Source organism: Delphinus delphis, chromosome 6, assembly GCF_949987515.2.
Source record: "Delphinus delphis chromosome 6, mDelDel1.2, whole genome shotgun sequence".
NCBI lineage: Eukaryota > Metazoa > Chordata > Mammalia > Artiodactyla > Delphinidae > Delphinus > Delphinus delphis.
Window position 1 is genome coordinate 114691956 of NC_082688.1, and position 12553 is coordinate 114704508.

The following is a 12553-nucleotide window of genomic DNA, read 5'->3' on the forward strand; positions in this document are numbered from 1 at the left end:
AACCACTGCATCCATACGATCAACAGTGCAGGGGCCAATCCCGGTCAGTTTATCTCAGGCAGCATTTAACGAAGGCTGACACCCAGGGCGATCCAAGCAGAAGGGGAGACCAGCCTGTTTGCAGTGTTGACACCTCCCCTCTCCAGGGCCCCGGGCCCCACCTCCCCACAAACCCCGTAAACCCCCAAGGTCTGCCTTAGAAATCCAAGTGGCTTTTGCCTCAAATGTCTGTCTTCGTCTCACCACTTGTCCTGAGGATTTAACCCAGGGACAGCAGGGTGCATTAGTGACTGCATAGACCTCACTTGGCCAAGGAGGCTTTTATGACAATGATGTCATCCAGTGGTCAGTCTTGAAGCTGAAGTGAATCCCTTCCAGGAGCAACATGGTGTCATTGATCACCTCACCTAAGATCAGTGACAGTTTTTATATCAGCTTTTCTAATTGGATCCCTCCTGTTAGGGAGAGAACTTCCTGGAAGATGCTCATAGGGATGAGTCAGGTGTGTCACCTGAAACTGAATGCCCGAGGGTCCCTTCCCTGTGGAGAGAGCTCCTCAGGTATCTGAAGGCTACACCATCTGCTAGGGGCATTTCCTAAAGCAGGTGATGGTCTCAGACCACCCAGCGGGAGCACATCACCATTTTTTTAAGACAGAGGTGAGTTCATGCCTGGTGTCTATCACCAGTAATGTGCAGGGTGTCCTGGAAAGAAAGTGTTGTTAAAACTGCCATGACCTGCAGGCAGGACCTACGTTGTTCAGGGAACACAGGGCATCCCATGTGCCCTCCAGCCTGGCTGGGAGAGCTTAGGTGTCCCAACTGAGTTGGAATAATTGACTCTGCTCCTGTTTTTGGAGTGAAAGCTGGAAAGAAGCCTGTTCCCTATGTCCTATGTTTTTCCAAAAGACAATCCTGGTGGCATCCATCCACCTCCGAGGATGGCTAAGAATGGGGTCTGGGAAAGGCATCTGGACATGTTGGCAGGTGTTTATACAGGAGTTTCAGGAGCTGGTCCATGCCTTCCTGTTCCTGGAGGCTGCGTGATAAGTTAGGAAGGATGGAGAAGGGGAGTCCAGGGAGGGCAACTCCAGCAGTCAGGTATTTTAAATAAGGCATCTGCAGCACTGGGAGGGCACACAGGGCACCTCCTTTGACGGGGAGAGACAGGCATTGTTCTGGAAGACGGAGCATCTGTGATGCCTCTCCCTCCGCCACTTCCCAGGGCCTGAGGCGTCCCCTCCCCGGGTGTTGGGGTTGTGGCTCTCCCTGTGTTACCGTAAAATTACCCTGCCAATGACAGCAACTCAGAGGTCCCATTTCTTCCTATCAGCCTCTCAACCTCACCCATAAACAGTTCATCTATAAGCGTCCAGCCCAGGAGGGAAGAGGGCACTTTTGTGAAAGTTAGAGACCCGTTACATCCCTGCCTGTGACCTGCATGGACAAATGTCCAGGACCACCTCCATCCAACCAGGGAATCCAGGGGCTGGAACCAGAATTGAGTTTAATGCCCAAGGTCCCCTGTGGACAGGCCGTCACGCAGAGGTGCAGCGTCGGACCAGCCTGCAATATCAATTAGGAAAGAAAGTAAAGATCCTGAAGGTTTAAATAAGTCCATATAGTCTCTCTCGTGCTTCCGTTACCCAGGAGCCAGCCGAGCGGTTATGTTCCCTTTCTGGAAGCAGTGGAATTGTGGCCACACTGCCTTAGTCAGTGAGGCAGGTCCAGTCAGAAACCCTTTTGAGCAGGATTTTGAAGAGACCAGCCATTGCCGACCAAGATCAGTAGTTTGTGGACGGTGAGGGGCAAGGACTTTCCATGCAACGCAGTCAGCTGTGCCTGTCAGCCTGTGAATGAGTAGATTTTGTGATAAAAGTTGCCCTGAGGTCAAACGACAAATAGTCCAGTACGTCAAACTCATAACGCAGATATGTCTCAACACTGCGTCCACGGTCAGCTGATGCAACTGCAGTAGCAACAGTGTCACCTGAAAGCGGGTCAGGAGAGATTAGGCCCCAGAAGGGTCCATCGGGGATGCAGTGGGGCGTGGACACAGCTTGCTGGACGGCTTCTGGTCAGCCTGTCAGCTGAGCTGATGAAAGGACCACGTAGGGCACCGTCATTCTTCCCCCAAGGCCCGAAGGGAACAGTCCGGGGCCGGGGCTACTTTGGGGGTGGCGACCTAAGGGGTAACAGCGTTCTTTCCGCGTGGGAGACGCTGACCGTGCGAAACCACCCACGTCGTTTAAGGAGCTGTAGTGAACAGGCCCCTGAAATTTGTCCGGAGTGGATCGGCCATCCCCTCCGTGCAGAGCGAGGCTTGACTCTCCTTCGCACAGGGCCCCCTGTGGACGCCGAAGATGCCGGACAGTGCAGGCGTCCGGCGGCTCTGGAGGCAGACGGCGAGGAAGGGGTCAGCGCGAAAGCTTCAGCGGTGGCGCCCGGGCGTTCCCCCCCGAGGGCACGCCGCTCCGGCTCAGGCAGCGTGGGGCATGGGCGCCAGCCGGTCCAGAAGGGGCCCCCGACAGGGCAGCGGGCTTGCCTGCCCTGCCCGGGCCCTCGGCTCAATCCAACTGCCCCTCCCCAGCAGGCCCGGCACGTCCGTCGTGGCCACACTTGAACGGCCCCTCGAGGGCCACAGCTCTCGGCCGGAGCAGGGTGCGTGTGCGTGGCCTTCCGCCTCGTTCGGGACCTGGACAGCTGGCCTCGTGCTCAGCGGCACGGCCTTCCGCGTCCCGCCCGGCGCTTGGGAGCCGTAAGCAGAGCCCGTGTGGCCGGCTTCGCTCGGTGCCGCGCCTTGCGCGCAGGCCCAGGGGTTCGGGAACCGGGGGACAGTGGGTGAGCCTGTCGCCGGCTTTGGCTTGTGACTGGCCTGAGGGCGTTTGCCCCGAGTATCTCCTCCTCTTCTGACCTGGGCTTGGGGCCCAGAGTCCTCTCTTCTCCAGAAAGCGTCTTTGCTGCCGCAAAAAACTGTGGAGAACTGTGAGGGTCTGGGATTTTTACCCTGTTTCATGCGCACTGCAGAAGACACGGGCCTACTGGGTCACTTGTTACTCACGACACCAACAGCTCGGTCTTCGTGCTGGCGTCCATTCTCTTTCCCCCACAAGGCCCAAGGGCCGTGCGGAGTGACCCAGTTGTGTGCTCCACACACACGGGGTTTGTGTCACAGCACAGGAAACCCCGTGGGTGACCACGGGCTGCAGACAGGCCTGCCCACCCTCTGCCCCCTGGGGGGGAGTTACCTCTGTTTTACTGAGAAGCAAACAAATCTGCCTTCTCTGCAGAGGACACGTCATCTCTCTCCGGCAAGGACTCTCGATGTTCAGACAAATTTAAGAGATTCCACAAAGCAAAAGGCACTCAGTGCCTCTGCTCCAAGATGTGTAGAAACATAGGAGATCCCTGGGGACTCGACTCCCAGTACTGCAGAATAGTCGGACAAATTAGATCTTCAGATAAAAGCCGTAGAAGATGAAAAGGATTACTGCATAATGATTAATATGTTAATTCACCTGGAAAATCGAAGAATTCCAGTCTTACGTGTGTATAGTTAGTCCCCAGATACATAAAGCAGTTTCTACAGGGAGAAACTGTCGCATCTCTCTAACACATCCTGAGATCTCAGCGCTCCTCTCTTAGAAACTGATGGAGCTACAGGAAGGAAAGTTAGGTCCCTCCCTGGGCCTCGCGCTCCGTGGGACCCACTGCACGAGGTGGGTTGAACCGGTACCTCGGTCCCGGAGGGGTGCCTGCCTGCGCCTGAGAGCCTGGGCGTCCAGTGCGGCTGCTCCGGGACCTTCCATGCTGAGGAGAGGACCGTGAGTGGTGCTGTGGAATAATTATGAAAGTAGGTCGAGCATGTGACTGGATCCACATTTCTCCTTGTTGAACCAAGTGCTGACAAATGCGGAAAATAGGCCTGAAGGGATCCTGGGCGTTGGATCGGAATCAGAGGGATGAGTGTGAACTCATTTGAGTAGTTTTGTGCACAAGGATGCCTGTGAATTGGTCCCAGATGTATGTCCGTGTGAGTAGGTGTTCCAGCAGGATGGTAGTTTATTCTTAGTATTGGACGCACTCTCCGCCTCAGAAAGGCCGTCTAGTTTGCTGCCACTCTGCTTCACCTGACTCTGGCGTTTGTCCTTTTTACATTCACCTTCCCTGTAGTAACTCGTCCTTCATCCTGTGTTCTGACCACCCCGATAGCAGGCCCTCCGTCCTTCCTGGGAAGCGGAAGATCTTCTCTCCCATCACGGTCGTGGTTGCAGGTGCCCTCTTGAGGTCAGTGGACAGAGGGCACCCTTGCTCTGGAGCGCTAGCTCCTCAGTGAGCCCCTCCCCTTTACTCAAGGGGACACTTGACACAGCGGGAAAACCCAGTCTTGTGTCCTGGTATCTTTGTGTCAAAGCTCATGGCGCCCCTCTTCCCCTCTTTCTCTTTCCGTTCATCCCAAAGGGCATCTTTGCTACCAGTGCATCAAACTGTATAGGGCAGCTGAGCCTTCGGTGCATGTCTTAGCTTTAAGAGTAGTACATACTTTTTAACAGGCGCTTGGTATTTCTTAAGCGTGATAAACAAGGAATTTCCTCGTGCTTTCTATTGATTAGAGAACAGTTAAAATGAGAAGTTCAGTGTGTAAGCCCCACAGACATTACAACGTGTGCACAAACCATCACACGTCAGTGTTGCCATGTTTGTATTATCGTTGGTGTCTTCTGCTGCTTTGAGGTCTTCAGAGGCTTGTCTCTTGTTACCTAAATGTAACCTTCTGTCCTGATTCTTTCATCTCCTTGTATGTTTTTTAAAATACACCTCTTGTTTCCTACTCCCATTCTTTTTTTAGAAATTCACTGTCATTTGTATCTGTAAAGATAATGTCTCCTCAAATGTCATCCTCCTTTTTAGGAGTGCTTGGTGTCACAGCCTTCTGTGTTCATCCGTTTCTTAAGTATTTTTAACCACTCCTGCACCTCTGGAAAATTCTGAGTTGTTATCTTAGAAAGTTCATGTTATATATGTGAAGGTAAATAAAGGAAATACAAATCAATAGTCATTTAAAATAATTTTATTAATTTCATGTATGTATTGTATCAGTCATCAAACAATATGTTTTTATAGGTCTTATTTTAATTGAAACTATTACTGATACTTGAAAGAAACTTTCATTTGGAGTAATTTAAGTAAGAATTTTGGTTTAATGAGAAAATTCAGTGAAACATGCAAGCATGAAATGATGGTAAAATAAACATACTATCCTTTTGACCCTTAAAATCTTTTAAATTTATTACCAGATTTTGAAGTTTAGAATAACTGTTTACAACAACGGCCTAACAAAGAGGAAAATCCATACGTGAGCTCTTCCTTATGCACAGAAATCGTGGACTAGGAGACCCTGACTAGATGGTCCTGCAGCTCCACTAAATGATTCAATGCATGAAAAGCGGGTTTTCTTTATGCATACACTAGCAGCCTTGCCTGAGGTGAGGGTCATGACGCATCCTGACCTTGTAGGATTACTCTGGATTAAATTGAGTTGAAGGCAGAATGCAGTGTTGAAACCCCAGGGACACCTGGAACAAAGACTGAGCAAAGGAAAACCAGCCCCAAACCAGTTCTGAGTCCGCACCCCACGCCCACCGTTTTCTCTTTGGCGTGTTCTGATGCTGCCCTGCGGGATGCTAAGCTCTGTGTGCCAAACGAGGCAGGTTTCTGCGGTGAGGTGTTTAATTTTGGAAGGAAGAACATCTGTAATACTCATTCCTGTTTGCAGAATTGGAGACCATACGACATACTGGTCCAGAGGCTACACTAGATGTAAGAGAATGTGTGTGGTGAGGTGAGGGTTAAGGATGCTCTTCTTGCCTCATTCTTTTCGGCAGTTCTCCTTGTCAGGTGATTGAGTTGCCCGCCGGAGCAGCAGTATTCTCCTGTTCATGTCTGCAGGACAGGACAAGGCTTGTAAATGTATGAACTCAGGTTGAAGCATCCTTCCTGCCCTCCTGTGACCTCACCTCGGTCTGCCCACGTTCCGCGGGTCCTTTCCGAAGCCCGGTCTCAAGATGCTGACTGGAGGCCTGGTGGAGGGCAAGCCAAGTGTCTGGAAGAAGGGGACTGACGTGGCTGTCGGGGAGCCCCGGAGACTGCTCGGGTGCAGGACCCTCATGTCTGTGCCCACACCTGCCGTGAGCCCCCAGGGGACCTGCCCCCACCCCCCAGGTCCAGTTACGAATGTGGGAGGGCGACAGGTCACCTGAGTCCCCATGTGAGGTGTGTGATGGAGCATTCTGTAGTGGAAAGAGAAGTAAGGTGCCCGAATCAGCAGGGTGTTGCTCCTTAACGAAACGTAGGGTGTTCCAAAAAGAGAAATGAGGGTGTGCGCGCAGATGGTAAATCCCAGCTGAAGGAAGGGGTCAGGGTTCTACCCCCTCCTAGGTAGGCTGCCTTGGGCTGGGCTGGGCCACACAGAGCAGGGACCAGGAAACCCAGGTGGAGGCTGTGCTCGGGAAGGGGGCGCCATGCTGACGCGAGGAAAGCCGCCTGTGAAAGCGCAGGGCGTGTCTGAGATACTGGGCCTCTAAGGTATTAAATAGGGATGATGTGGTGTGTTAGCCAGTCCAGCCCAGGTAAAACGGAGGCTGAAAAGTGATGCGTAGCATCCCGTGTTCCTCAGTTTATCTTCACTTGAAGAAATGTGTTTATCACTACAATGCCACACAGAACATAGTTGCTGTTTTACCTACTGATAATTACATTCTTGTTCTACATTAGAAACACTATAAAAGAGTGCTTGAACCCCATTTGAGCCATGTATTGATATTTCTGATCAGATGCAGAAGCTAAGTAGGACTTGTAAAATTTATTTTTAAAAGTATGCCTGTCTTACTCAATGATCAAAACAGTAATGCATCAGATCCCGGAGCTCCACACTCAGGGATGCCTCATGAACGTTGCTGTTGATAAACTGTATGTTGTTGTCTGTTGTTGTTGTTGTTGTCTTTGTCTTACAAAATGCTTTGTATTTTCTGGGTTTTCTGAGAAATTAAAGTACTTGTAGGGCTTCCCTGATGGCTCAGTGGTTAAGAATCCACCTGCCAATGCAGGGGACACAGGTTCAAGCTCTGGTCTGAGTTCCCACATGCTGCAGAGCAGCTAAGTCCGTGCGCCACAACTACTGAGCCTGTGCTCTAGAGCCCGCGTGCCACAACTACTGAAGCCCACGCGCCTAGAGCCCATGCTCCGCAACAAGAGAAGCCACCGCAGTGAGAAGCCTGTGCACCACAACAAAGAGTAGCCCCTGCTCGCCATAACTAGAGAAAAGCCCACACACAGCAACAAAGACCCAACACAGCCGAACGTAAATAAATAAAATAAATAAATTTACTAAAAATAAAATTTAAAAAATAAAGTACTTGTAGCTGGTAGTTTGTTTATACCATTGTTTTTATTTTTTATGTGTTACTTTAGTGAATGCTCAAGAAAAAACACCCTAAGGAAGTGTGGATGAGGCGTTGAGAGTTTAGTTAATCCATCTGATGTCTTTTGGAGGACCAGCACCCCTAACAGGGCTCCTCAGCTTCGGCTCTACTGACATGCGAGGCCGGGTAGCGCTTTAATCTGGAGGGGCTGACCAGTGTGCTGCGAGGTGTTCAGTAGCGCTTCTGGCCTCTAGCTAGTAATTCAGCAGCATCCCCCCCGCTCCCCGCCCCATGGTCACAACCAAAACTGTCCCCAGATGTCCCCAGGGAGCAGAGTTAGCCCCTGGACAAGAACCTCTGGTCTAAGCCATGTCCCTGACCATGGGGGTTACGTCATCTTACAAACCTTACCAGTGGCCAATCCCAGGGTCTCCTGGCCAGAGTCCTTTTCTGCGGGTGGAAAGATCACATCTTCTTCTTTGACCCTGTTTTTAAACAAATAACTTATTTTCCCTGACAGTTGTCAGTTTTGACATTAGAAAACCCATCCTGTAGGCTGAGTCCTCAGAATCACTGGTAACTCAAGTGTTCTCAAGACTAAAGGTCTTAGGTAATCAGGAATGCATTAATCATGTCTTCCTCTACTGTATTTGCATTTTGGGTTAATTACAGACTAATGAGCATGCCTTTTATGTGATGTTTTAGTTCACTTATACTGTTATAAATATTTCAGCTTTGGATAATTAAGTAAATTGAATATTATTAATTAGAAATGCAATCAGTGGGTGTAGCTAAAAGATATTTTTAAATAGTACTTTTAATATCTTTATATTCTTTGAATAAAATTCTTCATGAAGATTTTTTTCAAAATCAATTCATGAGTTAAAAAAATAAATGATTTTCTGATGACAGGAAGCTAGATTCATATAACTATACACATAGGGTGTATTTGCTAGACATCTGATTCTGTTGCTCTTTACAGACATGCATACAGAACAGAAGTATTCCACAGAATCATTCTGAAAGAGAAATTGTTTCATTTACGATGTAATTCTTGATAAAGAATTCTTTACAAAGCTACAACTTCATCATATCATGCAAGTTTTAAAGACAGCTGTGAAATTTTTAAATTGTCACATATCCAAGAAAATTAGCTAAGAGGTCAAACTTTTTTGATGAAAATTAAATCAACTTTTATAAAGATTGTGCTATTTTTGTTGTTTATTCAGGTATTTTTCAGACATTCCTTTTTTATTAAAAAAAATCACTGCTAAAATAAACTACATTTAAAATGTAAATGAGTATGGCGTTACATCTTTGAAAGGACCTAACATTTTCAGATTTCAAAATTCCACATTAGCTGTAATTAATATTGACTTTTGGCTTTGTCTCTTCATACGCCACTTACAATTGCTCTTGAACTTTTCTTAAATTGTGTCATTATCTTATGACCAATCCAGGTTTCTGAAATATTAAATTAAAAGTAGTTACAGTAAATAATATTAAATTTGAAGTCTCAAGGTTTCATGTAAATTGTCTTTTATTAAAAAACTCATAATCTCTTTATTTATTTCTACATTTGATTACTATTGGGCATTTTAAATTACATTTAAAATTCATTGCGATTTTATGTGACAAGGTCATTTTTCTTGGATTCTTGAAAGATTGAATAATGAAAAATAATGATACCTTTGAAAGAGTTTATTCCTCCAAAAGGCCCACTAAGCCACTACAAATATATTTCAAATATAATAATTTTTTATCTTTTGTAACAGGCCTAGTTAAGAATTTTGCCTGTCCATTAGAGTTATTCGGCAAGGAAAAAAATGTTACATATATGTGAGTAATCTGATTAGTCATTGGGTATAGTCCATGCTTCCTGATATCAGCTGAAGCTGAATTAAATTAGTCACTGGTACATTTGTCGGTTGGAGCCAGAAAGTCTGCCCTATTTAATTTTAAAATCATTTGCACTGAGTAAATTATGGACCCAGCCAGGAAAGAAATCACATTACTTCAGAATTAGCAAGATCTATATTTTTTAGAGGCGGAAGATAATTATTGCCTCTTAAATGATGGAGCAGGTTTGCAGTTTTTAAAATCATGTCAAATATACAGTTATAAAATATTATCTTAAGGATTATTTAAATTACTCAGGCTTAAATTTTATGAAGAGCAATGTTTACAAAGAAAATTAAAACAAAAATAAACTAAAAAAAGTGTCCTAATGTGCCATAACAATGTCGATCGTTTGCCTTTAATTTCATTCAGCTTTTATTCACATCTGCTGAGAGCCTGATTCATGGCAGCTACTAGCATTTGATTCTTAAAATTCTGTGGATTCGATTTTTTACTGAAGTGTAGTTGATTTACAATGTTGTGTTAGTTTCAGGTGTACAGCAAAGTATATCAGTTATGCATATGTGTATTCTTTTTCAAATTCTGTTCCCACATAGGTTATAATACAATATTGAGTAGAGTTCCCTGTGCTGTACAGTAGGTCCTTGTGGATTATCTATTTTATATAAGGTAGTGTGTATATATGTCAATCCCAAACTCCTAATTTATCCCTCCCCTGCCTTTCCCCTTTGGTAACCAAAAGTTTGTTTTTTAAGTGTGTGGCTCTATTTCTGTTTTGTAAATAAGTTCATTTGTATCACTCTTTTAGATTCCACTAGATTAGGTATTATCTTCCCCATTATTCATATTAGGACTTGAGGCTGAGAACGTTTCAGTGCTGGCCCAGACACCGCACGGGGAGTGGCATCACAGGATGCGGATTCAGGTGTAACACGCTCTGCTCTGTCCCATTCACCTGTCTATAGCAGGTGTCATAGAACTGCAGGTGCCCTTTTGTCATGTTCTTGACTTCCGGTTGATATAACTAAATGTACTTGAATTACTATTTTTTCTCTTTTTATACAGTGCAAACTAGAATACCAGGCATGCATCTTAGGAAAACAGATCTCAGTCAAGTGTGGAGGGCGTTGCCCGTGTCCTTCAGATACGACCGCGGGCTCAAGCAGGAATATGAAGAGAGGTAGGTGATGAAAATTTATTTATACTTTTACATTTGTTTCCTCTATTAAAATCTTTTGCGGTGAATGTTAAGTCATTGAATACACAATTAAATTTACTTCTATACATATACTGAGCTTTTATAATTATACTGTAAGTGAATTTTTTTTCCCTTTAGCCTCAATTATCATAGCAAGTAATGTCTTTCTGTAGATTTCTGTTATTTCAATAGTAACAGCTGGATGATTATTTCTACATACAAGAAAACTACAGTGATGCCTCTTGTGAATTATTCTGCCTGAAATGTGTGTTTTACATCTCTTTTTTAATTTGGAGCCAACAACTGATCAGTAGTAACATAGTAAGTGATAATTAGTTTGGTCAAAATGAAACTGGTGAATCAATGAATACTAACCTTTTTAAATAAAGGTGTCTACCCCATGTAGAGCGTGGGTATGTGTATGTACATGTGTGCCTGTGTGTATATAAAATTTCCTGCTGAAGAATTTTATAAGTTAAACTTTCTTTCAATTAGAGTTCTTAAATCTTTATTTTTATTGGTTTGATATGTAATAAAGTAATGAAGTACATTTAACCCGACACAGGTTACAGCATATAAATTGACTTTTACAGGTTATATATTGTGGTTTACATGGCATTTTTATGTTTGAGATATTGTTTATGCCTTTCAAAACAATCTCCACGGCTGCTAGTTTCAGTTCTTCACAGCCATAGATGAAGGAGGAAATGCTGGGGCCAGGTGTGTCTTTGAGACAAAGACTGTTTCATAAGCATCATCGTCAACATTTATCATATATTTATAGCCATCTGAATGTTGTAATTTAACAACTACTATCGTGGGTCCTTGATGCAGAGAATTTGTTTTTGCCTTTTTCCTGACAAATAAGAATAATGGATATGCATAGGAAAACAACTTAGTGGATGTTAAGTGGATTTAGTATAAGCCGTTATTGTCTTAAACATTCTATACCTGATATTACATGTTACAGTCCCATGATCAATATTTTATTAGAGATAAAACTTTTGAAGTTCATTCATGCCATTTATATTGGTCTTTACTTGTTAAGTAACATTTGAGATAATAATTTTAATTTTTTTGTGTGTGTTTTGCTCCTTTAGCATCTTTTTTTTTTTTTTAAACATGTTTTTTGGAGTATAATTGCTTTACAATGTTGTGTTAGTTTCTGCTTTGGAACAAAGTGAATCAGCTATACGTATACATATATCCCCATATCCTCTCCCTCTTGTGTCTCCCTCCCACCCTCCCTATCCCATCCCTCCAGGTGGTCACAAAGCACCGAGCTGACCTCCCTGTGCTATGCGGCTGCTTCCCACTAGCTATCTATTTTACATTTGGTAGTGTATATATGTCCATGCCACTCTCTCACTTTGTACCAACTTACCCTTCCCCCTTCCCGTGTCCTCAAGTCCATTCTCTACGTCTGCATCTTTATTCCTATCCTGCCCCTAGGTTCTTCAGAACCACTTTTTTTTTTTTTAGATTCCATATATATGTGTTAGCATACGGGATTTGTTTTTCTCATTCTGAGTTACTTCACTCTGTGTGACAGACTCTCGGTCTATCCACCTTTCTACAAATAACTCAATTCCGTTTCTTTTTATGGCTGAGTACTATTCCATTGTATATATGTGCCACATCTTCTTTATCCATTCATCTGTCGATGGACACTTAGGTTGCTTCCATGTCCTGGCTATTGTAAATAGTGCTGCAATGAGCATTGCAGTACATGACTCTTTTTGAATTATGGTTTATCTCAGGTATATGTCCAGTAGTGGGATCACTGGGTGGTATGGTAGTTCTATTTTTAGTGTCTTAATGAACCTCCATACTGTTCTCCATAGTGGCTGTATCAATTTACATTCCCACCAACAGTGCAAGAGGGTTCCCTTTTCTCCACACCCTCTCCAGCATTTATTGTTTCTAGATTTTTTGATGATGGTCATTCTGACCAGTGTGAGATGATACCTCACTGCAGTGCTGATTTGCATTTCTCTAATGATTAGTGATGCTGAGCATGCTTTCATGTGTTTGTTGGCAGTCTGTATATCTCCTTTGGAGAAATGTCTATTTAG

At 44.7% G+C, this 12553-nt stretch overlaps 1 protein-coding gene across 1 annotated transcript in view; it reads left to right on the forward strand.

The window, feature by feature from the left end:
• LOC132427627 (testican-3) overlaps window positions 1–12553 on the forward strand; it is a 432143-nt gene that overhangs the window by 260363 nt on the left and 159227 nt on the right. Inside the window, exon 6 of the mRNA XM_060015323.2 lies at window positions 10346–10460. Within this exon, the coding sequence (XP_059871306.1) occupies window positions 10346–10460 (115 nt within the window). The remainder of the gene's footprint in view (window positions 1–10345; window positions 10461–12553) is intronic.